The sequence below is a fragment of the Rhipicephalus sanguineus genome, unplaced genomic scaffold, assembly GCF_013339695.2.
Source record: "Rhipicephalus sanguineus isolate Rsan-2018 unplaced genomic scaffold, BIME_Rsan_1.4 Seq7480, whole genome shotgun sequence".
NCBI classification, from domain to species: Eukaryota; Metazoa; Arthropoda; class Arachnida; order Ixodida; family Ixodidae; genus Rhipicephalus; species Rhipicephalus sanguineus.
Window position 1 is genome coordinate 13,159 of NW_023615898.1, and position 27,998 is coordinate 41,156.

A 27,998-nucleotide genomic window follows, 5' to 3' on the forward strand; every position below is an offset into this window, starting at 1 on the left:
CACTATACTACTACTACACGCCGGGAGAATATGGCCGACGTTGCGTGATTGTTTTTCCCGTATCGTCGTCGAGCGTCGTAGGGTGGCTGCTGACAGAGTCGCCAGCGTATGGTAAGCGGGCCGTCGAGCCTCCTCCGCCGGGGACAGCGTGTCGCTGAGGGGCGCCGGCGGGATCACCATGAGCAGCAGCAGCGAGACAGGGCCAACAGCAGGGCGAGCCGGAGATGAAGGGATGGCTGGCCAAGTGGACCAACTACCTGAAGGGCTACCAGAAGCGATGGTTCGTCCTCTCCAACGGGCTGCTCTCGTACTACAGGAACCAGGCGGAGATGGCGCACACGTGTCGCGGCACCATCAGCCTGGTGAGCGCGGTGATCCACACCGAGGACTCCTGCAACTTCGTTATCTCCAACGGAGGCACGCAGACCTTCCACCTGAAGGCGAGCAACGAGATCGAGCGACAGAAATGGGTCACCGCGCTGGAGCTGGCCAAGGCTCGTGCCGTGCGCATGATGGAGTCCGGTGAGCAGATTAGCCGCTGTCGTTGGACGCTCAAGGACGCCGGCAGTAGGCGTGACCTTGTGTTGGCAATTGGCCCCGCTTGACGTGAAGCTTGCAGCCGTATGCTTCACTTCAACCTGCTTTTCGAACTTGACAGCAGACCGAAACACGGGAATGTTGTTTTGCTTGTTGCTTCTTCAAACAAAAATAATACGCACGAAAGGATTCAATTTCATATGTAGTCGAGGTTAGTCGCCGCGTTAAGCACTTAAATGTCGCAGTTGTGCACCCTGTCTAGGTCCGTGCAATGAAAATTTAACGCACGGACCTCGGGCATTTGCTCCAACTCGCCCGGTAGCCTTTTAAAGTGCTTTTGTGAACGCCCATTGCATGCATTGGTTGCTAAAAGACGCAGATAAAACGGTGTTTGTGCCTTTTAATTCCCAATATAGGCACGTTGCACTGAAGTGTCCAAATTGAGTGACATACGACAGTGAGCATACAATGAGCGTGACGAGCTGCATTATGAAATAATGAGAGGGGATCAGGAATGTGTGTCTTTGCTTCTACATAAAGAGAGGCTGGGAATGTGATTGGTCACAGAGACAGCGTAAAGCTAAGAAGGTCGCCAGTGCTGCTGACATGATACATGGCTAAAGGGAAGTATGTAAGAATTGTTGAATGAAGCAAAGGCGGGGAGTAATCTTAATGATAAAATATTTTGAATGAAGTTATGCATTTAGAGTAGTGTCACATGAATAGGACTGAATGCATTCCGTGGTATAATACTGGAAAGACTGGTATGTGTTGGCGAGCTTTTTGTATGGATTGCTCAAAATGAACATCAAGACAACGTGGGATCCATGTTGCAATTCTCTTCTGCAGATAGTCTTGATTATTTACTGTAGTTACACTCCTTTGTTGGAGCCCTGTAATGTGCAGTACCTCTTGAGGTTCAGAAGACAGCTTGATTTTCCTATTTTATGTTCTTGTGTGTATGCACAACTACAACAACACAATAATACATCATGGGTGGCAAACATTTTTTTCTGATATGTACTGTCGGCCGCAACAGTTTGCAGGATCTGCAGCATGTGGCGCAGCGACGGAAAACTGCATTGCTGCATCACCTACCGTGATGTGGCGGGTGTTGAGGCTATCGGCCTCGGCGATTAGTGTCGGTGCGTTTAGACAACGTGCCGTTGCCGGATCTAATCGCGGAGGCTGCGGCCGATAGCCTCAACACCCGTCGCATCACGGCAGGTGACGCAGCAATACAGTTATCCGTCGCTCGGCCACGCGCTGCACATCCCGCAAACTTTTGTGGTCGACAGTACAGTACAAGCTGTAAAAATCTGTAGTGTGTAGGGCATGTGGTGCCTTGTGAGGTGAAGTGTTGTGTGTGCTGATGGAAGGAGCAGTGATATGCAAAAGGGCCCATTAGATGAGGTTACAGGTGCATACTGAAAGGATTGCACAAAAATGTAAGCTTGTGTGTAAGAAGACAGAAAGAGTTTATGGTGGGTTTTCAAAATTATTTCCACATGTTTTGATTGTTTTTGCTTGGGTAATGTTCCTGGAAGTCATTACGCATAGTCTTCAGACTTCTGTTGTATCTGTAATCCTTGATAAGTGTTGAGTAGTTATGAACAGATAATACCACATTAATTTGCCTTCTTTCATTTATGCATTTTTTTCTGATCTGCACAGCAAACTAAGTTTCTGGCATTTAAGGCATGTGCTTTGCCAATCAAGGTTCCTTCTGGCAGAATCCTTGACATAAGGTCTCTCTCTGGGAGACTACTGACACGTTTTGGAGGATGTAGAAACTCATCTGGTGCGTGTGAAATGAACAGGGCTTCCGTGTCAATGCATTCATATTTGTTCGTAGGAGTTTGGTGGCGCGTCCCAGGGGCGTAGCCAAGGGGAGGGGGTTGGGGGGGTTCAACCTCCCCCCGAAATTTTTCAGTTTTCAGTTTTGCTTGCGTATATAGGCATGCACACATACAAACGCACGCACGAACATACATAAAGTATGGTTGAACCCCCCCCGAAAAAAATTTCTGGCTACGCCCCTGGCCCGTCCACTTCTCAAGTACTGACCATTGCTTGTAGAAAGAAGTTGGGGTTCTCCGGGAATATTATCTTGGTTTGATCTCGAACTTCACTAATGCAAAAAGTTGACATGTATGCATGAGCAGTTCTTGAAAAGTTTCAATCAGGACGTGAAGTGGCCATGTGCAGGCGAGACCTAGAGAAGTGCAGATGCAAATTATGCTAGTGGGCAGGCACTGATCTGGCTCTTGAAAGTGTGGATTGCCAGATGAGGTGCTTGGAACGTTGAGCATTTGGTACAAGGATGTTTAACTTGGCCTGCTCATGTGAGTAAGTACTTGCAAAGCGTTTCCTGGATCTTTAGTTTCTACCATCCTCTACCAGTCATACACTTGGTGCAACCAAACACAGAGGGCTTTCGCCCTCTCATGAATTAGCTAACAAGCGTATATGCTGAAGGACTCTGTGACTAGACTCGCAGCCCTCTGAAGGCCTTTAGAGCTGAAATTTACTTTAGGGCAGCTGACGAAGGAAACATGTGACAGCAGCTATGCTGCCACTTTTATTCAGCATTATGCCTGCAGAGCACGGAAGGTCGCCTGGTCTATGTTAGTGCTTCTCTGGGCAGCCTTGCAGATGTCCAGGGAGCCTGTCAGAGCAGCATATAGTTGTACGGACATCAGAAATACATAAAGTGCAGCTGATACAGTTCAGGCATGGTGAAAGTGAGTCCCCAGTTTTTGGGGCTCCAGTGCACCTTAAAAAACAAATTCGATACTGTGGATTTTTTGGTGCAAAAGGCGTCGTCGTAATAAAGGATAATCACATAAGCTGTGGGAGGACAGTGTTCTCTTTTGCATGCTGAGCATATGACATGCTCTGTGGGGTTTTCATTTCTTGGACGGCTAGACATGAGTATGTGGGGTGCAAGTTTCACCAAAATCAACTTCTAGATGCCCGTAAAAAAGAGCTGACATCAGAGCATGCAAAATATACTTTTGGTGAATTCCATTGGCAGATTCGGAGCACTTCCGGTAGCAGTTTTTCTGCTCCATTCAGGGCAAGTCTGTTCCATTGGCGGATTGAGAGTGCTCCCTGTATGTTTCATTGGCAGATCTGGAGCAGCTCCTGCGCCAGATCCACTCCACGGAGCAGCTCTCTCTACTCGGCGAAAAGCGGCGGATTCCACCGAAGTCGCAAGCTCCCCGCGCGTGCGCAGAGCGTGGCGTACCGCGTGTGCGATGAAATGCGCTGTCCGACCGCGCCTGTTCTCTCCACTGGCGCCCGTGAAGGCGAAAACTGCGTGAACCGCGAGGAATGCTGGGCGCTTGCGAAGCAGATGTGCGCTAGCGCCCCCTACCGTTTGCTCTGGCGAGGGCGCTTGTGTTCCATTGGCAGATTTCCTTCGAATGCTCTCCACGAAGTGGAGTTCGTCGGCCACTCCGAATCCGCCAATGGAATTCACCATTTGTTGCCTCATTCTCCTGAGTGAAGCACAATCCAGTTTAGACAGGTTACTGCTCTCCAGTTCTTGATTGTATCGTTGGCATCAATTTGGGGGATGTATTGATGAACTCTTGTGATGGGCACTAGCTGGATTCAGGAAAGGAGTGCTACAGACCCCTTCATAAAGCTTTCATACACTATGAAAAGGCATTCGACTCAAAATGGCTGATTTGGTGAGTCTGTCCTGATGTCTGGCTGAAACGCTTCTACAGAAGGCTAAAGCAGGCACTCTTGTGAATGGTGTTTGAGCCAGTGAGCTCAGTGGCACAAGGCCTGAAGTTGTGCATTACGTGCACAAAATGAGCCACAATTTCCAAAAAGTGGCCACTAAGTACAGTGCACCTATGGTGTTTTCTGCTCTCAGTAGGCTCTTACAATTGTCCCAGCATCATGAACAGCCATTTGAAAGGCTGCCATGTAAAACATGCCAAGCTGTATGTGCATTGTGCCACTGGGGTGGTGTATGAAATCCTCCTGTCCTGCGGCGAGTGCTGTGTAGGGTAAACTGGCCACTGCGTCGATGACAGAATGAGGGAGCACGCGAATAATTTGAACAAGGATATGAATGTGTATCTTTCTGCCCATTGCAAAGCCTGCTCATTTGCTCCGAGGTTTTACGATTTTAAAATCCTGGTAGGTGTAAAGAAAGAATGGCACGTGAGCTTTTAGAAGCGTTTTTTTCAGAGAAGAATAGTGACTGTGTAAGTCGGACGCCTCTTTCTTGTTTGCTGTGGAACATACCTTTTTTCGGACTTTCAGCTGATTTGTTATCTCTGTCCAGCGCCTCCTGTAGCCTGCTGGATGCCCACCTGTGCCTGGCAGCTAGGGGTGCTGTGGCTCACATTTCTCATTTTCTTTTTTTTTCTACTCAAAGAATTCGTATTCCATTGCCTTTCAGGACATACACCTAGTTGCCAGATTTCATTGCTATAACTGATGTATCGTTAAAACCGTTGTTGTTAAATGTGGGTTCAACTGCAGTACATCACCAAAAGTACCTTCAATGCTCTGCAGCCTAATAAACTGCATAGTAGCATGAATTTATTTCGACGGAGTAAGGAAACCTGTTGCTGCTTCTCGTATTGCAACTTTTTAACAATGCACACATGGCCGAGGGCACCGCAGAGTTTGGTGGAGCGCTGAATGTACAAAATGTGGAGGCACATTGTGGTATTGGCTTGCATGACACAGGATGGGTTGGAGATCTCTGTGAGAGGCCTTCGTCCTGCAGTTGACATAGGAGAATGATGATGAGGACATAGTCATCATTCAAAGACAGTTTTTTTGCTTTATTTGTGTTTGAACATTTCAATATTCGCACAGTTCTGCTTGAGAAGAAATTAAGGAACATGCAGCCAGCATATGTTGGAGTGAAAAGTGGTAGACGTAACGTTAAGAGATACGAAAAGAGCAGAGTGGATTGTAGAACAGACAGGTGCAGGTGATATTCCTGTTGACATTGCGAGAAAGAAGTGGACGTGGGTGGGCCAGGTAATGTGTAGGGTAGATGGTCGTGGTGCATGAGGACGAAGTGGATGCCGCGGGGTGGGAAGCGTGATTGAGGACAGCAGGGAGATGAAATGAACAAGTTTGCAGGAATGCAAGATGGACATCATTGGGAGAGGCCTCATTGGACATAGAATGATGACGATGATGGGCATCAATTGTGGGGGGCTCTGCTTTATTGTGCTGTCCTTAATTTGTTGTTATTTATGCAGCTTAGAGGCCACTTTTGTATTCTGGGAAATTGGTTTCACTATATGTCTTCCATCTTTGGCTTCACTAGGAACATCTTCAAGATAAATGGAAATGTAAAATTTTATAGATTTTCATTGAGTCTATGGATGTGGACATCACGCCAATGTGCAATAATTTATTTTAGGTACAGTGACGAAATGGGCCTTATCATTTCAAAAAATTGCCTGATGTGAATTGTGTCTCAAAAATAAGACTTGCTTTCATGCCAGATAGTATCACTCAGAGCAACTTCCACGACCTGTTTGTACTTGTGAACAAATTTTACAGCGCAGGTCTAATGAGAAGAATCTAAAATGCAGGCAGTACATTTTAAACATCACTGTTTCTACTAGTGCATCAGTAATGAGTTCATTGAACATATACAGTCTTAGGTGCATTGCTGCAAAGACTGTATATAGTGCAACATTCCTAGGGACTTGCATTGTGTTCTTTAGTTAAACATGCTTCAATATAGAGCCTCTTATAGCAACTAATAATAAATTGAGTCGCAAGGTTTCTGTGATGCAACTGTCACTGAATATAGGAAGGTGTCTTTTAGTCTCCCAAAGTCTTGCTTGCACATCTTTGAAAGAATAAGTACAGTATAAAAATTTAAGACAGAGAACTGGAGAGCTGCGCTTCCAAGATCGGTACCTGCTGCTGTAAGGAACAGTGTATTAGTACACAATTTTCTGTTGGGCATTATTCATGATACCTTGGTCTGCAGTCATCGCAGCACCAAGGTTTTCTCAAGGGTATTTCAGGAGGGCTCATGGGTAATTCCATGAGCTGGTGGGACCCAGACCCACAACCTAGGATACGAAGGTTGTCAGTTCGAGCCCCAACAACGTAAAGGGGGTCTATTGTCATAATTTAATAGACGCTTTTAGTTTGGTGTACGCAGAAGTTGCATACGCTGTGCACAATATGTTGTGTACGCTGCAAGCAAAGCGTCCTACAACACTTTTAGTTTAACGTACCGTGATGCGTTTCACTTAACTAGATAAGTCGTATGCGAGATGTACTAAGTGTTTTCGCATGCTTATCAGCGCCACCAACGTCAGAAGTATGCTAGGTCCCAGTAATAACGTGGCCTCTGTGATCTGTACACAGGACCCCGATGGCCTGTAACGGCTACTAGCATACAAGTCAGGCCGCGGCGTTCGCTGTGTGCATTTTTAGCGTTGTTCCTGGGTGCATTGGTTGCACGCGTTGACCTTTGCCGTGTACATTGAACATTCCTATGTGTACACACCTTTGAAGCTGGGTGCACTATATAAGAATGGCGTTTAATGGGGCACGGCCGCGCTTGGTCGAACACAGCGTTCTATTCAGCGCGGCTGTGGATGAGGTTTGGATGGCGTGGATGAGGCTGTGGATGAGCATAACTTGCAGCAACTGGTCGCGTTCCAGTGATTCTTGACTTTCCGATCTACTAGCAGCACTTTCAAGGAGTCAAAGCTCGCACAACACTCAACACGCGTTATGTTGCAGTTTGAATAAAAGTACGTACCAAGCTTACTTTCCTTTTTTTTTTACGGGGTCATTCGCTGAGAAGCCTGAGAGAAAGAGAAAGACAGAACCTGTCAAAGACGGTTGCTTGAGGATATTTGTGGAACGCCAGGCTATGTCTTCCTACTCGTCAGGACGCTGGAACGTGCCGCTTGATTGTACCTTGTCTGGCACGAAAACATGGCCTTTCAATGTGGAGTACACACGACTTGCATTGGGTTCGCTGTTTCTGTCTGCGTCCAACACCACTGCAACCACCATGTGCTCTCGTTTCTGGTTTGTTCGAGGTCTCGCTAGAACGCAACGTAGTAAGCGTTGCGTTAAGTACGCAGCGTCTTGTTAGGGGCGTACGCGCACATCCCTGGAAGAGATACGTTACGTACGGCGCATGCGCACTTCTCTCTCGCAGCCGTGCTGCGTACGTAGGCTCGTTACGTACACCCAACTAAAAATGTCCAATTTGTCATATTTACTACACTACAGTTAAAAGCAACAAATAATGTCCCCCATGCTTTCCCTAGCTTAACCGTCTTTTGGATCCATTTGGTTCTCATTTCTAACAAAGAAATGAGCCCTTCGAGCAATTCCTCTTCTCTCATGTGTTTTTGTATTGTGTGTGTGTGCGCTTGAGGTCAATCTCCAATACGGTGGCCCCTTTGCCACTTTTGAGGCTATGCATTGTTTGCCACTGTTAGCACGACGTGCTAGGACAAGCACAGTTCAGGCTCTGGATGTAAAGGGGCTTCACCACGCAGTAATAACAGTGCTGGCTGTAACATGGTACAACTAGTGGTGTTACAGGTAACGTGTTACTTTGTTCAGTAACTTACTAATTTGCTTGTTGCGATTTCGGAACTGTATCAAGTAACATACTTACATTAACATTTTAAATACAAAGCATTTCTTAGCGAACCTTAGGCATTTTGAGCGTTTCTATCTACGTATCTATCTATCTAGCCGCCTACGTCTGGGTGCTCTCATGATCACCTCCTTAACTTGGTGTCATAGGTCGGCAAAAAATGTGGAGCTCACTCAGACTCACTCACGAAAAATATCTTGCCCTTGGGGACTCACTCAGACTCACCAAACTTTCCCTCATCCGGACTCATTAGGACTCAGACTCGCCAAAATATAATTCACTCAGGCTCACTTAGACTCACGGCTCGATCTGAGTCTGAGTGAGTATGAGTGAGTAGACTCACGAGTCCGTTAGCCTATAGTTAGCTTTTTCTACCGTAGTGTCAATGCTCTTTAACACCAATATCTGACATAATCGGTGCTCGACTTAGCGCCTTTTGATCTCGTACCTTCAAATACGGGTTATCAGAGTTTGCAATTTAATAAGGACCTTTTCATTGAAAGAGATGACTCACACGAGATATTTTTATCAAAAGCTTGCCGTGACAAAGTTGGCTGGGGGAGGTCAAAGCACCTTTCACCCTCTCCCTCCGCAACTCAAGCCTCTGTCAATAAATGTTGAGCTGACGTATGAACGGCAATGCGTTGAAATATGTGTCAGTATACGTGAGTATAAACGAGTGCCGACCTAAGGCTGATAGTAATGCTGAAGTTGAGTAGATAGGACCATAGGTCGGCAAAAAATGTGGAGCTCACTCAGACTCACTCATGCAGTATACTTTGCCCTTAGGGCTCACTCGGACTCAGAATCACCAAAATTTTCTTCAACCGGACTCATAGACTCAGTCACTATAATTTTTCTCAACCGAACTCACTCGGACTCAGGGCTCTCTCTCAGTATGAGTCTGAGTGAGCCTGAGGGAGTCGACTCATGAAAGAGTTTGCCGGCCTATGCTTGGTGTAGACCGAAATTGGCATGGGACGGTAAGAGGATTCGACGAATATGACTGTATGGTCATGACATGAATAATGTGAAAATCCTGTTGCATATGTCGTCAAACCCTTTCCTCCAGACACGTGTTGCACATAGCCATTTACCATGGGCTGCGGGGTACGGGTATGCGCCCCCTCTTTATTACTTTTTTTTTTTTTGTTCTGGGAGCAATAAAGATACCACCACCACCACAGGTGATTGACAGTTTTTATCTACCCAGGAATGGTGAGAGCAGACATTGGTAATTTAAATGCGAGAACGTTAAGAAAAACCGACATGGGTAGCTTTGACCTGACGAATGCAAAGAATGAAAATTAGGATCCCAACAGGAATCGAACCCAAGCATTCTGCATGGCAGTCGGGTATTATACCACACAGCCATGCCAGGTCTAGAAACTGCTTTGGAAAGACAGCCTATGGAGGTGTAACGTCGGTGAAACGTCAATTGTGATTGTGGTGCTGGCTATCTAATTTTATAAAACAATGAACACTACATATCTACTCCTACGATACAGGCATCATATCAGGTTAACGTCTGTGGTTCCAGTGTTGGCTCTGCTTTTATGGCAGTCTAATAAACAAAGATTACATCTATTCCCCCTCCCTTGACCCAAGTGAATCAGACAGTTAAGTTGCTTCTGCATACGTGTGAACACTTCTATTCGCATTTAGCCACCCCTTGGCTGGAAGTCTGTTTACAGTCGGGAGTTTCGCACAAAACTCTTTCGTCTCGTAGGCGTCACTTTCCCACAGGTCGCCTCAATGTTCTTTTGTCGTAGTGGCGGAGCAGGTTGGCTATTTTTCTTAAGAACTGATTAGAATTTCTGACCTTGGAGTAACGCCAGAAGAAATGTGCGTTACAATTTTTTCAGTAACAGTAATGCATTTACCTTTTTTTTGTAGGTAACATAGGGTGGCAATGGTTCCTTCTTTTTATGTTAGCGTAAAGAGTAAGATATTTAGTTATGGTGCCTATGACACTGAGTAATGCTACTGATCTCATCAGTTCTAGAAAATAGTAATGGCTACGGGTTGTTGGCAGGTTCTTATGCTGTGCCTTTGTCTCTTAGCCTTTCCACAAAGAAGGCTTCTTATAGTAGTGTCTCTACCACTGGGCATTGCTTTGCTAATTTTGAATATTGTTCACAATCACTTGGAAGTGGATTGTATACAGTGTTCCCAATCATTGAGCGTGTTTTATTCAAGAGGGAGAAAAAAAAACGTGATGCAGTTTACTATGTGCAGGAGCTTTCTGCCTGGACAGTTAGCCTATATAGAGATAATTACACGTGCAAGAAGCTCACACGAATGCATGAAAATGTATGCAAAATGCAAAGGTTTAACTGATGCCAGCATTGACCATAACGGAAGGTGGCTGCAGATGACTGCTGCTGAATACCAGATGGCAAGGAATGCTCGTGTTTTACTATTAATTTTAGCTGATCTGAATTTAATTATCACATCCATCTTGATTTATGTGCAACTCGATTACAGCAACAGTGACAGCATGAGAACGTTGTGCCGTGAGAGCTACCAGGCTGCTCGTGTTTCAAAAGTGTGTGTACAAAATGCAGATTTGTTTTCAGGTTTGTAAGTTCGTTCTGTTTTTGTCTCCACTTATTTATGTGGATCATTTCATGGGAATTACTGGTGTGTGGCTAAAGTGATTGCACTTTTATTGCCGTAAATGCCTGCTTTGTCATGATTGCTAAGCATACCTACGTTTAAATCGTATCCACCACGGTCATAACTGTTTACAATATGCCTACCAACTGAATGCATGTTGATGTCCATTGCGAAGCTTTAGCTGCTTCACGCTACGAATGGCTTTTCAGAGGAAGACGAAGAGCTGGACATGCCATCGCAGCTGGATAAATGTGAGCTGCTGACGGTGCTGAGGCTTCTGCATGTCAAGCTCGAGGACCTGTCCATGTGCAGCGAGCTCATTGGGAAGCACGGAGCGGCATTGCAGCGCTCACTGTCCGACTTGGAACAGCTCGATGCAGCAGCCGCGGGTGGAGGGCCAGAGCTAGCAGCACGTGTGCGTGCTGTGAATGAGCGCGCTACACTCTTCCGCATCACCTCCACTGCAATGATGAATGTAAGTGCACATTGGTTTTGCTAGCATTTAACCTATTAGCAGCGCTAAAACAGACCGCATGAATGGGGCAGAGTGGGCTCCTCACGTGGTCTGTTTCTTAGTTGTTCTGATGTCTCGAGTCAACCATAATAGCTAGCCCAGCTTTCTGCTTTAATTACTGTTCTTTCAATGCTGATTGGAAGCAAATTCAACTTTTTCTAAATTGGTATGATTATTCGCCTCAAGATCTTTGAGTGGCGCCCTCTCGCGTGTGACGTCAGAGAGAGGACTCAGGTGCCGCTCATAGTGCGCGCGCTCGCTAAGTGAAGGTTGCTCGGCGCTGCCGGCCAGTCTGCCCTACTCAAGTTATTGAAACATTAGCGGCCAAGTTCATAAATCAATTTGTACTGAATGTTCAAGCAATATGCCCAGTGAAATCGGACGGAGTTGCCGTCAGGAGCACGTTCAGTGTCATTTGCTCCTGGTGTTATCTGCTAACCATCAATGTGTACATGTGCACGTGTGGCGACGATTTCTTTTTGCCACTGTTCTATGGCCGTGGCACACTGAAAAATGACTTCCAGCCCATTTTCGATCACTGACTGCAGCGTTCGGGCTTCGGCTTCCGTGTCTGCGTTAAAGCGTAATATACGTATGCCGCGTGCTGCGAGCGTTCGTTTGCCAAGCCTGCTCCTTTGATTCACCTGCTTTGTTCGGAATTTTAAGCAAATGACAAACGACGGGTGATGTCATTCAAATAAATTAAATGGTCTTTACAGGCGACAACCTTTGATTAAATCCAAGTTTTCAGGAGCTGCCGTGTAAGCGCGTCGTGAGTACTTGAAGTTTAAACAAAAATAAAAAGGTTGAGAGCACGTTTCAAAGGGGATGCACGACGGTGGATATGAAATATTGGTAGGTTATGCGGAGTTTTTTTTTTGCACCATATTTTAATTCCTACGTTAAATCGTTTGCCGACTCGTTTATGGTCGTTTGAAAGTATGCTGAACGCAATTAGTGTAATCATACTAATGTAGATAATTACAAAGGTTTCACATCAAAAATCGTAGTAAGATGTATTTGCAATAAAATAGTGTAAATCACACTCAACGGTCGACCCTTGATAGGGCATGATGCGGTCACTGTACTGAAAAGACTCGCGGGGTCCCTTATGCATTTGCCTAAGATGACGCGAAGATGAAAGCCATCTTCTTTTTCTTCAGTCGATGTATTGTACGTTCCCCGCCCCCCTCCGAATGCTTTCTGGACGTTAACGTGATCTTGCACTGCCTGCAGGATCGGAGACATTGCAAGCTTTCGACACAGCACCTTATTTTGCATTGCCTCCGTGATCGGTGGACCGATCACGGAGGCAATGCAAAGTGACGATGTCATTCGATGATGTCATCGTGTGGCGTGACATTATGACGTAAAAGATATTGGCGATCTGGGATGTCATGATGACATCATAAGGGGACGTCATCATGTGATGATTTTTTGCATCACTCGTGTTGACGCTGCTGACTCGGGATGCCGACGGCCAATTTTCGCGTTCGATCAGGAATGCAAAGCCTTCACCTTAAAATATTCAATCTTGTTAGAGCGCTGTAAAGAATAGCAATAATGAGCCAAAGGGGCGAAAAGAATGGTGGGAAAGAGCTCTCTTTCTCTCTTCCTGCACACATCCACCGATTTTTCCTGCTGTTTACCAAGCTGTACTATCGGTGCCAAATGAAACATGAACAGCGGAGCGCGTTTCCCAAGCATTAGGGACCATAGGTCGGCAAACAATGTGCAGCTCACTCAGACTCACTCATGAAATATATTTTTGCCTTTAGAGCTCACTTGGACTCAGACTCACCAGAATTTTCCTCAACCGGACTCACTCGGACTCAGGATCACTGAAATTTTTCTCAGCCGGACTCACTCGGACTCAGGCTCATCAAAATATTACTCGGACTCATTCAGACCCATGGCTCTATCTGAGTTAAGTGAGTCTGAGTGAGTCAACGCATGAGTCCATTAGCGTGTAATTGGTTTTTTCAACCATGGTGTCAATGCTCTTTCACACCAATATCTCGCATAATTGGTGCTCTACTTGGTGCCTTTTGATCTCGTATCTTCAAACATGAGTTATCAGTGGTTGCGATCCAGTAAGGACATTTTTATTGAAAGGACGTGACTCACACGAGATATTTTTATCAAGCACTTCCTGTGAAAGAGTTTACGGAAGGGAGGTCAGCCTGCACCCCCCCCCTCTCCGTACTCACGCCTCCGATTAATAAATATTGATCTGGCGTATGAATGCTAGTACTTTGAAGTATGTTTGAGTCGATGGGAGTATAAACATGAGCCAACATAAGGCTGATAGTAATGCTGAGGCTGAGATAATAGAACCATAGGTCGGCAAAATAGTGTGGAGCTCAATCACTCTCTCAAGAAATATATTTTGCGCTTAGGGCTCAGTCGGACTCAGACTCACCAAAATTTTCCTGAACTGGACTCACTCGGACTCAGACTCACTGATATATTTCTCAATAGGACTCACTCAGACTCAGCCTCACCAAAATATTACTCACTCGGACTCACTCTGATTCAGACTCACAGCTTGATCTGAGTAAGTCTGAGTGAGTTGACTCATGAGTGAGTTTGCCGACCTATGTTAGGGACCGTCTAATGCGCGCCGTCCTGTCATCACCATTGACATGCACGCACACCCGATTAGGCAGCACTGCGCAATAGAAAGCATGAATGAGGCTCACGAGCGGCAAACCGCAAGAGCGTATCTATCTCTAATCATAAGGGTGCGAAGTGTACCACGCACACCACTGCTGGCGCTTCATTCAGAGCTGATAGTACTTGAAACAAGTTTTAATGTGCATCCAACACGCCCAATCTATGCTAGTTATCTGCAGTAACCCGCTGGTCAATGAAGTTAGCAATTTTATTTTGTCGGCAAATGTTTTGTGTACACAGGTCCACAGACTAAGAAAGGGAAAATAGACAAGGAGCAACAATTCTATGCCACGTGTATTGATAACTATGTCATCCATGTCACCAATCGTGGCTATCTGATCTCGCGGTTGCACGTTGCTCCTTCCAACGCTTGTATGCGGCATCGGCGTCCAGCGGTGGCATCCGTTGGCAAAGTCGAATGGCTACAGGCTTTCGCCGAACACATTTTGGAATTTACAAAGCGTCCTTCAGTTTCTTTCTGGCATCCCTTCATGCTCCTTGCAAAAGGCCCGCGTGCCCTTTCAGTGCACGCGGGCTGATATCGCATGCACCTCCCGTGCGACGGACACGGTCGGCTCGTTTTATCTCTGCTTCAGCCGCAGTCGTCGCCAGCGTTCGCGAGCTTTTACTTGTGGGTAGAACCAACGCCTCCCAAAGGCGCTTGTAGAACATAAGATGCGCGGGGTAATGTTATCAATTTAGACTTATACGGAAAATGGCGCCAACGGCGACAGCAAAGTCCTGTCGAGAGTGTCCATATAATTGCTATCGCAATAAAGAAAAAAAAAATTGGCCGCGTATCTGCGTGCTTCGCTGCAAATGTCGTGTAAAGACGATAGAAGAGGCGCTGTGTGAGATATGGACGCCATCTGGCAATACGTCGGGAAACATGAGTGCTGTGTTGCGTGCTGGTAGTCCCGGCGCAGCAGCAGGCGAAGACCGGCGGTGACCAACGCGACCGGCGGGGACGCCAGCCAGCCCGAAAACGCGGTTTGGCGCGAAGCGCTGAAGCAGAGAAACGTCCGCACTCAACGAGTACTCTCCACACACTCTTTTATTTACACGTCGCCTGGGTAAAACAGGAACGCCAGAGCGGCGCCCACAACCGGCAGCCTGAAGGCCGCCCACAACGCTGCTTTTTCATTTTTTAAATATTTTTTTTCACCTTCTTGGCCTTCTCAAAACTAAAGTTTTTCAACACCAACCCATGGCATTCGTACAGTGCAATACAGAACCGAAACCGAAACACAACAATGAGCTCGTGCGAAGGGCACGGAGGAAGGCAAATTTCAGCGCAGTCCCATTTTCAGCTTTGTTGAAACAGCGCTCACTAGACGACGACGAAGTAAAAGAAGGCACAGGACAGGCAGCGCCTGTCCTGTGCCTTCTTTTACTTCGTCGTCGTCTAGTGAGCGCTGTTTCAACAAAGATGAACGCATACCAACTCGCTCAAGCTTCCATTCTTATGCATTTTCAGCTCAGCTCAAGAAACTAGGGTCCTTAAAATTACGTATGTATGCATTTTCTATTAAAGGAACACGCCACCTAATACTTACCTAGTGATGTTGCACCTCAGATATGCATGATATTTACTTTTTGATCGACAACGTTCACAAGTATGAACAGCCGTACCAGTTCAAGACGGCTGGCCTTTGGGCAAGTGGTTCAACTTTGGCCGAGTGGCTGAATCGAGGGACGTGCCGACAAACAGAAAGACAGACAGACAGAAAGACAGACCAAAATTTCTGCGTTTAAGTTCCCCAAGAAAGACTATCGTCTTTAAAAATTGAGTCATTCCGCTCTGTGAAGTGGATGACCAGTGCAGCTATTTAGCGCATGGCACAGAGTGACAAGGTGGAGACCAGTTTGGTATGTAAGGCCAGGTTGTTAATGGCCAGGCTGTTAATGCTCATTACGCAATATTGTCACGAGGCGAAATAAGACAGACAGCCAGTGTTGAATGTCTTCCCCAGAACCAGACCAGCAACAACAACGTTCTCTTCTTCTTCCACTCGCGAGTACGTGCCACAGCGGATGGCTCATACATGATGGCATGTGGCATTACTCCCTCTCTCAGAAAAGCATCGTCTCGATGCTGGTTACGCGCACTAAAAAAGGAGGAAAGAAAAACAAAACGTCACTATACAAACGAAACAATTGTGCCTGTAAGGCAAATGAACATGCTGCAGTCACTGAAGAAGTAAATAGAGAAAGTGGGACACAACAATAACAAGCAGAAAAGCAACAAAAAGAAAGAAGCTAAGTGGCTTGTAGTCAAAGTCACTCTGCGTTCGATTGACGACGCGAGAATATGGTTTGAGCCTTGAAACATGAACCACATCAGTTTGTGGAAGCCGACGGGAACGTCTTGGGGTGCCTTCTGGGAGAACCTCGTAGGTTACGTCGCTGAGTCGGCGTAGAACCTTGTAGGGGCCGAAGTAGCGCCGCAGTAACTTCTCTGACCGGCCGCGCTGTCGGATGGGGGTCCACACCAGACTTCATCGCCTGGTTTGAAGGTAACATCTCGGTGCCGAAGATTGTAGCGGCGTGCGTCTGCAGTTTGGCGACTCTCAATACGGCATCGGGCGAGTTGACGGGCCTCCTCGGCGCGTTGAGCGAACGTGGCAGCATCCGTGTTAAACAGTCCCTGGTTGTCGGGGAGGAGCATTGCGTCGAGCATTGTAGTGACCTCTCGACCATGCACTAAGCGGAATGGGGTGAAACCTGTACTTTCTTGCACCGCGGCATGGACTTGCACCGAGCAAGTCCATGCCAACCTGATGAAATGGTGCTTTCGGTGTGGCGATTGGTTGTAACAGTCCCGCTGGTCGGACAGGTGGAGTCTTACGACGTTGGCAGTCGCGACATGTGCGAACGTAATGCTTGACAGTCTTCGTGAGACGTGGCCAGTAATAGGAGCGACGAATTCGTTGCAATGTGCGCGTGTAGCCAAGGTGTCCGGCCGATGGTTCGTCGTGGCAAGCATGTAAAATATCGTCACGAAGCGAGGTCGGCGCAACAAGCAGGTAAGTAGCTTGCGTATGGTCGAAGTTCTTCTTATAAAGGACTCCATCCCGGAAACAAAAGGAGGCTAGCGAGCGTGCGAAATTTCGAGGAAGACTAGATGTGCGCCCTTCCAGATAGTGAATTAGTGGGCTGAGCTCCAAGTCGTCGCGCTGTTGTTGAGCCAAGTCGGTTGCTGATACAGAGGAAAGGAAAGTGTTGTCCTCATCGAGGTCTGCGTTGGCACTATCCGACTGGTGCACGTGAGAGACAGTCAGCGTCGGTGTGTTTGCGTCCTGACTTGTGAATGATGGTAACGTCAAATTCTTGCAGCCGAAGGCTCCACCGTGCCAGACGACCTGAAGGGTCTTTGAGGTTGGCGAGCCAGCATAGAGAATGGTGGTCGCTAACTACTCTGAATGGGCGTCCGTACAAGTATGGTCGAAACTTTGTTATAGCCCAAACAACAGCTAAGCATTCTTTTTCTGTTGCAGAGTAGTTTTTCTCTGCTGATGATAATGTTCGGCTGGCATAGGCAATCACACGCTCTAGGCCATTTGCCATTGAACTAATACAGCTCCAAGTCCGACGTTGCTGGCATCGGTGTGTAGCTCTGTGGCAGCGGTCTCGTCAAAATGACCGAGTACAGGGGGAGTCTGGAGATGGCTTCGCAGGGTATCGAAGGCATGTTGCTGTTCCTGACCCCAAACAAACGGTACGCCTTCTTTCGTAAGGTGGTTGAGGGGTTCAGCGATTTTGGAAAAACCTTTGACAAAGCGTCGGTAGTAAGCGCACAGCCCCAGGAATCGGCGTAGATCGCGCTTGTTTGTTGGCACGGGAAATGCGGCGACGGCGCTTGTTTTCTCAGGGTCTGGGCGGATACCAGCGTGACTCACGACGTGACCAAGAAACTTGAGTTCCTCGTAGGCAAAATGACATTTCTCAGGTTTGAGAGAAAGTCCGCCTGTTCGAATCGCCTCAAGAACCTGTCTGAAGGCGCTGGATGTGCTGTTCAAAAGTGTCAGAGAAGACCCACCACGTCGTCTAGGTAGACAAGACATGATTGCCATTTGAGCCCAGAAAGAACCGTGTCCATCATTCTTTGAAAAGTAGCTGGCGCTGAGCATAAGCCGAAAGGAAGGACTTTGAACTCGTAGAGGCCGTCAGGAGTAATAAAAGCGGTCTTTTCGCGGTCACGCTCGTCAACTGCAATTTGCCAGTAGCCGCTGCGTAGATCCATGGAAGAAAAGTATCGAGCGTTCCGTATGCGGTCCAAGGAGTCATCTATTCGGGGTAAGGATAAACGTCCTTCTTCGTGATCTTGTTCAACTTTCGATAATCAATGCAAAAGCGCAGGGTACCATCTTTTTTCTTCACCAACACAACAGGGGAAGCCCAGGGACTAGTCGATGGCTGGATGACGTCGTCCTTGAGCATCTGCTGGACTTGCTGACGTATGGCGTCTTGTTCTTTTGCGACAACCCTGTAGGCATGTTGTCGAACAGGTCTCTCGGTAGGCTCGGTGATGATACGATGCTTGGCAAGCGGCGTCTGTTTGACCTTCGATGTTGTAGCGAAGCAATCTCGAAATGAATCGAGTATATCCAAAAGACGCGCCCGTTGTGCGGAAGGTAGATTCTGGTTTACGTCGAGAGTGCTTGCGAATGGCATGCCGGAATGGTCGCACGACGAAAGTGCAGCTAATGTTGAGGGACCCGAGACGTCGGCAATGTCTTCAAGGTATGCGATCGCGGTGCGCCTTGTAAGATGGCGATACTCCTCGCTGAAGTTCGTGACTAGTAGGCGAGCCTGTCTATTTCTGGGTTGAACAAGACCTCGGGCGACGCAGATTTGTTGTGCAAGAAGGAGAGACAAATTTCCCTCCGCGATTACAGGGTCGGGGACGTCCTGCTCACATTCAACGCTGACAAGAGGCTGCTACGAGGAGGCAGAGTCACAGATTCGGCGGACACGCGTAGGGCTGTCTTCGAGAAGGGGGTGTTGTCAGCCTCAGCTTCAGGATGAAAGGGGTCCTCGAAAGACACTAGCAACTCACGTAGATTAATGATTGCGCCGTATTCACGAAGAAAGTCCAGTCCCAGAATGAGCGGGCGGGAGCACACAGGTAATACGAGGAAGGAGCCCGTGAACGTCGATGCACGTAATCCGAATACGTGCTGTGCACATTCCAGTCGGCTTCACTAGATGGCCACCTGCCGTGCGCAACGGGGGTCCTTGCCATGCGGTCGTAACTTTCCTCAGTTTAGATGCCAGGGCGCTGCTCATAACTGAATAATCGGCACCAGTGTCGACGAGGGCAGTGACAGCATGATTATCGACGAATACGGTGATGTCGGCAGAAACAGTCTTGCTACTCTCGGAAAATAACGAAAAAATCTGAACGGTCATCATCGGGTCGTTGCGTCGAGGGAGGCTCTTTGGCAGTTCGTTGGGAAGCGACTTCACCCCCAGAAGCCGCGGTTCCTAGTTTCCCCTGTGGGGACTCGGTGACCGGCTTCTGAAAGGAGCGTAGGACGACGAGGGCAAACTAGGTGACATGGAGCGGCGAGGCGACGGTGATCGTGATTGGCGGCGTTGAACAGGGGGAGGAATTTGCTGGCCCGTAAGGTACGCTTCGATTTCACGGGGGCGCTCACCGTAGCGTGGGCACCGAGCATCAGGGTGGAAGCCGCGTAGACCGAGTTGGCGGTACTGACAAGTACGATACACGTGCCCCGCCTCGCCACAGTGGTAACATAGCGGACGGTTATCCGACGTGCGCCACACGCTTGCCTTGGTAGCGTTCTGTCTTGAGCCGGACGGCTGATACGTGGGTGCGCTCGGGAACCTTGACGCAGGGGGCGAAGTCGAAGAGGCGTCCTGGAATAGATGACTAGGCGGGTCCATTGTCCGCAAAGTAGGACCAGTAGCGTGTGGTGCAGGAGATCGTAGGGCCGCCGCATAAGTCAGGACAGGGACCTCAGGTCTTGGTGGTGCGAGTGGTGCGAGTGGTGCGACCGCCTGTCTGATTTCATTTCTGATGACGTCCACGAATGCTGGCGCGGTTGGTTGAGGTCCCACCGCTTGGAGTTGGCGGAGCTCGTCCCGCACGACACTTCTTATGAAGTCTGCGAGGGCCTGCCTCTCGCTGTCAGACCCGATAGAGCATGCCGTGGCCGTTATGTCGTGGCGTTCGTACTGTGACGACCGCTGCTGGAGAGTACGTTCCATCGTGGTCGCCTCACTGATGAACTCAGCCACGGTCCGTGGTGGATTGCGTACTAGCCGGCGAAGAGCTGTTCTTTAACCCCACGCATCAAATGCCGCACCTTCTTTTCCTCGGACATCGCAGGGTCGGCCCGCCTGAAGAGTCGAAGCATGTCCTCGACAAACATCGAAACTCTCTCGTTTGGTCGCTGGTTCCTAGACGAGATGGCTTGTTCCGCTCTCTCCTTCCTTTCGGCGTTGCGGTACGCGTCGCGGAGCTGGCGGCTAAACTCTTGCCACGTCGCAAAGGAACCCTCGTGGTTCTCGTACCATGTTTTGGCAGAGTCTTCTAATGCGAAGTAAACCCTCCGTAGCTTGCGACCTCATCCCATTCATTGATGCTGGCAACTCGATCAAAGTGGTCGAGCCAGTCATCAACATCCTCAAAAATGTCTCCGTGGAAAGACCGTGGTGTCTGCGGTGCATGAAAAACATGCGGGAGCGGAGAAGAATAGGCGTCGTTGGTTTGACTCGCCTGGCTTATAGTCGAGGTTGTCATCTTGTCAAGTCTTGACAAGGGACCGAATTCTGGGGGTAGTCCTAGCAGGCGGCGGCTGCTTCTTGCTGTGGGAGCTGTGGCTGTCTCCAAGTTGCTAGGAGTCACGGCTGGAAATTGGGAGCCAAGGTGCATGTACCCAGCGCCTCCACCAGTGTCACGGGCGAAATAAGACAGACAGCCAGGTGTTGAAGTCTTCCCCAGAACCAGACCAGCAACAACAACGTTCTCTTCTTCTTCCACTCGCGAGTACGTGCCACAGCGGATGGCTCATACATGATGGCATGTGGCAATATGTACTATACATATACCCGTTCATGAATGCGAAACTGTCTTTGAATAAAGTGCTATTTCTACATAAATATGTCACTATTTATTTTAGTATTTCGTCTTGGCCCTTCCCGCTTGGACTGTAAAGGTCTGCGTCATATAACGAAGTAGATATATAAATAAAAATATACGACTATATATACAGGCGGAATCCAGACCAGTACCCCAATATCCCAATACGCTCCTCGATTCTTCAAAACTCGTTCCGATCCCACTTCGAGACGCCTTCGAGTCACAGCCCACGCGCAGTCCTCATCTCGGGTCAAGGCTGAAACGTACGACGTCGTGGATTAAGATTCCGCGTTTTAACGCATGACCGCGCACGCGCACCAACCGCAACTGGGTGACCTAGGAGGAATAATAAAAGCGATCGTCCGGCTCTCGGCTTCTTCGATCCATTCAGCAAATACAACAGGTAGCCTCACTTCACGGCCCACTGGAGCCTCTCGAGAACGCAGCGTGTGGCCTCAGGCCGCCCTTGCGTACGCCAGTGCTATGCGCTGTCCTCTTAAACGCACCCCGTCAGATAGCGAGTGGCTCGCACCAAAGAGTGCTTACTGCAAAAAACTGCAAAAATTACTCGACAAAAGTTCAGGGCAATATGGAAGCTTGAAGAGGTGAAAAATCCTTCAACACGGGTTGTCGCTGGAGCCAACGTTTCAAGTGGACTTGAGGAAGACAAAATTGCTTGTCGAAATGTTAGCTCCAGCTACACCCAGTATTCAAGGATTTTTTTTTTTTCTCTTCAGAGCGTTAGCATCAAAAGAAGTCGGAACGTAAGATCTGCGATCCCAGTGTAGCAAATGATAAATAAACGCAGCCGGCCAGAAAAGGCAAAGAAGAAGAAGAAGTCGAAAACATTCTATCATGGCGACACGATGGCTTCTGGCTCCGTTTTTCTGTACCCGCTAATATCGTAGCATCTACACCTAGTGCCGTAGTCAGAAATTGTTTTCGGGGGTTGCGGGGGGGGGGGGGGGGGTGTACAGCCATACTTTATGTACGGTCGCGCGTGCGTGTATATGTACAAATGCAAAATGGCAAACTGCAAAATTTGGGGGGAGGGGGTGAACCCCCTCCCCCCTACTACGCCAGTGTGCGATGTATACCTTACAGCAGTTCGAAAGGCGAACCGATCCGATTGCGCTCGCGTGATTGGTGGAGAGCATTGCACTTTTGCTGACACAATCGCGATTCTGCCCAATCAAGTGAGGGCAAGCGAAGCGGTTCACTTCCCTAAACGTTATAAGATGATAACACCAAGGGCAGCCTTTTTTATTATTATTGGAAGCTGGAGCTCACTTACGGTTAACAAGAAAGAAACAATATACCGGAGTAAGTATTTACAACAGGATGAGGCATGTGTTTGCGGGAAGAGAAGTCCGAAAACTACTCAGCACACTGTAATGTATGATGCCAAGATAATCACCCAGAAAGACTCTTTGAAAACGTACGCCTTTCAGAGGCGCTGGTCTTAAAACGGATAGAAGTATTAATTGGTCAGCAATCGCGATAAGCACACTTTAAAGGGAAAAACAAGAGTAGGTGTGACTCCCTTCGGAGAGTTCTGACATGCCACGTCTATGACTCTCTTTAAAGAGGCACGTTAACTCTCTTCTAGGTCACACGACTCTCCGAAGAGAGTATAATGACCCCCAAGGAGAGTTGACGTGACTCTTTAAAACGAGTCATATACGTGGCAAGTCAGAACTCTCCGAAAGGAGTTAAAGGACTCTCTTTTTTCTTAGAGTGCCGGAGTCCCTTAGAGCGTTGGCGAAGAAAAACAAGTGGGCGAGAGGTTGATAGAAGTCGAGCCGTGGCAGGCTTTGGTAACGTATGTGGTAAAAATGGCTTTTTGCACGGAGAAAGAAACAAAATTCAACAAGCGAGAGTCCGAATTGTGGACTACAATAGATGAAATAACAGCCGACTATAACAAACATGCTAAATGGGTTATTGTCGTCAACCCATTTCTAAAGGTACGCGAACAAAGATCATGATCACGATCATTTACAGAAGTGCAGTTATGACGGTTCAGTCAGCGCGGTAATGATTGGTATTTCATGGAGTTGGCTCAGTTTCGTCTTCGTGGCTTCAAACGGCTTCGCGACTTGGCAAATTCATCGCTTGCACAGAAATATTGCGTTACAAAAACACAAGTCAAATCTCCATGTCTTGTAATTTCTTTCCGGACGACTGTCAATCGTGGCGCCACCGTCTACCGTGAAAGCAGACGCCGTCGACCATTAACCACACGTATAGGCAGCAGCAACCAATAAAACCGTTGTCTCGACACCAAATAGGTAGCCCGGGGAAACCATATAAACCACCTCGTATAGCATATACCAGAAGCAGGAAGAGACGTAGAGCGTGAAGCGTCATTTCACCCTCGCCAAAGCGATTTGGAGCGCAAGTGTGAACGCGATTTTTCCGCGGTTGTCCTCCATCCAGACTACCAGCTTTCCCCGCTTCTACCGCTTCTTGCTCTTTTTTTCTAGTCGCTAGCTAGACACCCGGCGAAAGTACAAAGGTGACGCTGCCGTGCTCATTTGATGGAGGTGCGCTACGGTCTTCTTCGCAAACGACGAGAGACCTGGAGAATGTCACGATTCGAAAAGTCTGACGACATGACTGTCGTGACGTAGTTTCTTTCTTATCTCTGTTCGAGACTCGGGGTCGCGTGGTGTCTCCCATAAAAAAAGAAGAAAAAGAAAGTGAATTCTCCTTATCCTCAGGACTTTCGTGAGATCTCATATGTAGCCAAGGCAAAGCAGAAAAGAAAGAGAGTGACGTAAAAAAAAGCAGAGATCCACCAGAAAAAACAAGCAGTGAATGAAAAAAGAATGCGGGCGACGCAGCCAGCGCCCCTCGATGGTGACTTCCAGTCAAGACACAGGATTCGTGCCGTACAACAAAATGGCGAAAACGTGGACAATACACGCCTGGCAGCTTTCTTGCGACTTCTTCTCTTGCTTGAGTTGGATTCTTTTCATTTCTTTATTTGCGAACTTGTGTATGAACACTGCGTGTAACTTTCTTTTTTCTGCGTCTGCCTCGAAGGCAGTCGCGGTCGGAGACATGACTGCAGGAAACCTCGTCAGGCAACAATGAAGCCAAAGTAATGAAGTGCTTCACTTCTAAGCACACCCTCTCTTCGCCGCGATAGGGACTGCGCGAAGAAAGCTGTGAAAGGTCGCTGGCCAAATCCGATCCCCAGGCTGCTCGAGGTGAAAGTTTCCGGCTGCTGCAATGGTAGAGTGGCTAGAAGTTGCGTTGATTGAGGATATTGTCGAATGTCGCCATCTTGCCGAATTCGCCATCTTGTCGACTCTGATTGGCTCAGAGGGCTAATATGGCCGCCCCGATTGGTTCGAAACGCCGACACTACAGAATCTGACAATATGGATGAATTCGACGACGCCCCGAATTCTATCTTTGTTTATCCATCTCAGTCGTGTGCACGCATATTCGCACGCCATGGTGAATACGAAAAGCGACGGACAGAAAGCGTAGCTCATGTTACAGGGAAAAGCGAAAGGAGGCAGCGCATTTCGATATTGGAGGCGTAACATGGCGTATTTGAAGTATACCACGCGTTTCCATTATTTTATACAAATAAACGCTACCAAATCGCATAGACGGAAAACTTGGGACGTTATGAACACGCGCTTAGTGCTAAGGACGGGGAGTAGGGAGATGGGGGGGAGGGGGGGTGAGTGCTAGAGAGCTCGTAATTTTTACTGCTCTGCAGCGTATATTATAAATGTTGCGAGACCTATGACGGCATACCTCGCTGTCACAAGCTTTAAAGTCTTAATCTCACCTCTGTTGGCTTTTCCTCGGCCTTGTCCGTGCCCTTCTCATCTTTATTCCCTTCAGGTGTCTTGCTGTGCAATTTACCTATTACGTCAATATGAACCAACCGCTCCGTTACAAAGTACTTACCTTGATAATTGGGCTATAGACTACAGCACCGCCTTTAATCTCGGTTCTTAAGGATGTTACTAGCGCAGTATAGATTGGACACGATAAGCCTGTGTGTTGAGAGAGAGAGAGATAAAAGCGAAGGAAAGGCAGGGAGGTTAACCAGGTTGCACCCGGTTGCTACCCTACACGGGGGAGGGGGAATGGGAGAAAAAGAATAGAGAGAGCAAGGAGGAAAGAAGGAACAAGTAATACGCGCACAGTGTTCACCCGCGCACACACAGACAGTCACAACCGAGAAATATTTGACATCGCTTCCTCTGCGGTTGTCTAGAAGTAGGCGTTAAAAAAGGCTTGCAAGGACTGGCTCCAAGGAATCCCAGAACTTGCAGAGCACATTGAGCTGACGGAGTTGTCATTCCCGTTGAGGAGTGTGCGCATCGTGGTCATGAGAGACCTCAACACAGCGAGGACTTGTAGGTTTTTGTCGTGGCAATCATTTGTGGACGATGATGTACATTGCGGGCCATTCTGCATCGGCTCTTTATGACTGCGCAGTGGTGGCAGTGAGGGCCACGCGACATCCGCCGCCGCTTTCAAAGCCTCTGCGTCTTTTCGGCTCTCCGACTGTGATGCAGTGGGCGGTGGTGGTGGCGGCAGTGGTGGGTAGCTGTCGCTTCGGAGATCTGACGGTCTGTCGGAGTAGGAAGATCGCGTTGTCCGTCCAGATCGCGCCGCAGTAGCCTTAGACGGTCGTCGCCGTCGCGAGCGTCGTTGTCTATTTCTCAACCACATCAGCGGCCTCTTTGTGCGTTGAGCCGTCTCGTACCATCTGTCTCATGACGCTCCATTCCTTTTTCACCAATGGACAGTCCCTTGATGAGGCTTCGTGTGATCCATGGCAGTTGGTACATTTCAGGACAGTTGCTCGGCAGGATTCCGCATTGTGTGGCTCTGCACAGCGGGGGCAAATCGCCACGTTCCTGCAAACTCCGCTCACATGACCCATTTTTTGACATTTACGGCACTGGAGTGGTCGTAGTGTAAATGGACGGACCACGTGACGAAAGTGTCCGACCTTCACGTGGGATGGCAATATGTCGCCTTTGAAGACAATCTTACCGCAACGCGAGTTGCCCAGACGTGAGACTAGGACTATGTTGCTATGATCACTAACTTCCTTGATGAGCATTGGAAGGTCGCCACAAGGAATGGAGATGTCGACATCGTATAGGACGCCTACCACCATGTCCTTGTTAAGTGGAAGGTGAGCTCGAACCTTTATACCGTCGAAGTCTGTGACCCTGGTCAGAGCAAGCAGAGATGCCTGGTGTATAACATCGATGGCCAAGACATTCTTGCGGGGGTTGACTCGAACATCCTTGATTTCGTTTGGAGCCAGAGACTCGAGTTCCTCGAGATGGTCTGCCGATTCAGGTGTCTCAGATTGTCCGATGGCGTAACAGGCACAAATAAGACGGTGTAGTTCGTTGAAGCACCTTCGGCTTCACAGTAGATGCGGTTGAAGCTGATGAAGCACCCATAGATCTTCGTTTTGGTTTACGACTGTAAACAGGCGTGGAATCCATCGTCGGAATCGTCACTGCTCGCCGAATACAGTTCGGTGGACTCACTGTCGGCGTCGCTGAGTTCGCTGTTCCGTTTCCTCGAGGGGCCCGCCGACGGCGTAGGCATGCCTGGAGGGTGTGGAAGCAGTCTACTTCCAGTGTAGTCAAATAAAATACCGATGGCTACGCGAGGAACATGACAAATCACCAAAAACTGTCAACCGGTAAACAAAGCGCTGTGCAAGAGGCACACTTCGTCGTCGTCCGCCTGTGTGTTGAGCAGGACTGATAAAGCATGCGGCTTGTTTCTTAAGCTTCGGCCGCAGATTACTTTTGCTTCGCTGTCGTCAGCCTCAGCACCAACGCGGCTCGCAGTATCGAGCTTAGCATTGAAATCACAACTATATAATCGCTGTGTTGCGCACTCGCGTGCGAAAGGGCTCTCTTATCATCACTTGTTATCCTGTCGCGCCTGTAAGCAGCGTGTTCCGGTTTGGCACTTAAGCCTTGCCGAAGAGGTCAGTCGATAAAGATAACGCGGTACATTTACACGGTCAATGGGCCACTCGAAGTGAAGACTACATGCGAATGGCTGATAAAGCGCTATTCCGTCGACTCCGTGTACAGTACGTAGGTTTCCACAGCACCGCGGACACGGGCACGTTACCATTGTGATTAAATAAAAAAAGGTAACACAAAGGTGGCCGCTTGCTGAGCAATGAATGTCAGTGGACGGCAGTGTGACGTTGAAGCGCAAGTAAAACACTCCGCAAGTAAACCTTTCAACTTAATCCATTCAGGTTGGCAGTTGCTTTGACAGTAACACCTCTTTCCTGACAAGCATTATCATCCCACGCTTGCAAGTTTCCTTTCGAGTAGAAGCACGCTAAGAAGGCGCAACGCTTATCTTGAAAGGGTACTGCTGAACGGTGGTCAAGTTCCAAACGGTTTTCCTCCAAACGACCTTTTCAAACGTTGTTTAAAGATCCGGCAGCCGTTTTGCCTCAGGGGAGATACACAAAATTATACCATCAGCCCTGAGTCGTATTACTTAATCTGCGATATTTGAGGCTGTATAGAACCCATGTGTAAGGAAGGTCTTCGCGAAGCAGTTACGAGGCACAGTGAACACTCAGTACGACTTTTACACATTCAGTTAGCACTTATCATGGGTTCTTGGGAAGAAGGCGCTCAGGAATGACAGCCCGTTACAACACCAAGTTTCATTGGCAGAACCGTACAGTTTGTGTGACAACGGCGGATATATTGAGACGATTGTTTGCCATCCGCTTCTACGATCTTGGCCAAGAAGGTCTTGGACATGTTTTCAATGTTAAATACGTTTTTTATGCATCCCGCAGCTCCTGGTGCGCCCTCACCCAAGGTGCAGGAAATGGCCTCACCGGAGAGGCAAAGCAGTGACAACCTCGT

The 27,998-nt window shown here is 48.2% G+C and overlaps 1 protein-coding gene across 1 annotated transcript; it reads left to right on the forward strand.

The window, feature by feature from the left end:
- Nucleotides 1-12: 12 nt before the first annotated feature.
- LOC119378244 (oxysterol-binding protein 1) lies at nucleotides 13-27,989 on the forward strand. Its single transcript, XM_037647442.2, has 4 exons — nucleotides 13-522; nucleotides 10,999-11,264; nucleotides 17,594-17,697; nucleotides 27,929-27,989. Exons 1-4 carry the CDS (start codon nucleotides 225-227, stop codon nucleotides 27,987-27,989), a joined length of 729 nt encoding a protein of 242 aa, XP_037503370.2. The 5' UTR covers nucleotides 13-224.
- The last annotated feature ends 9 nt before the right edge of the window (nucleotides 27,990-27,998 follow it).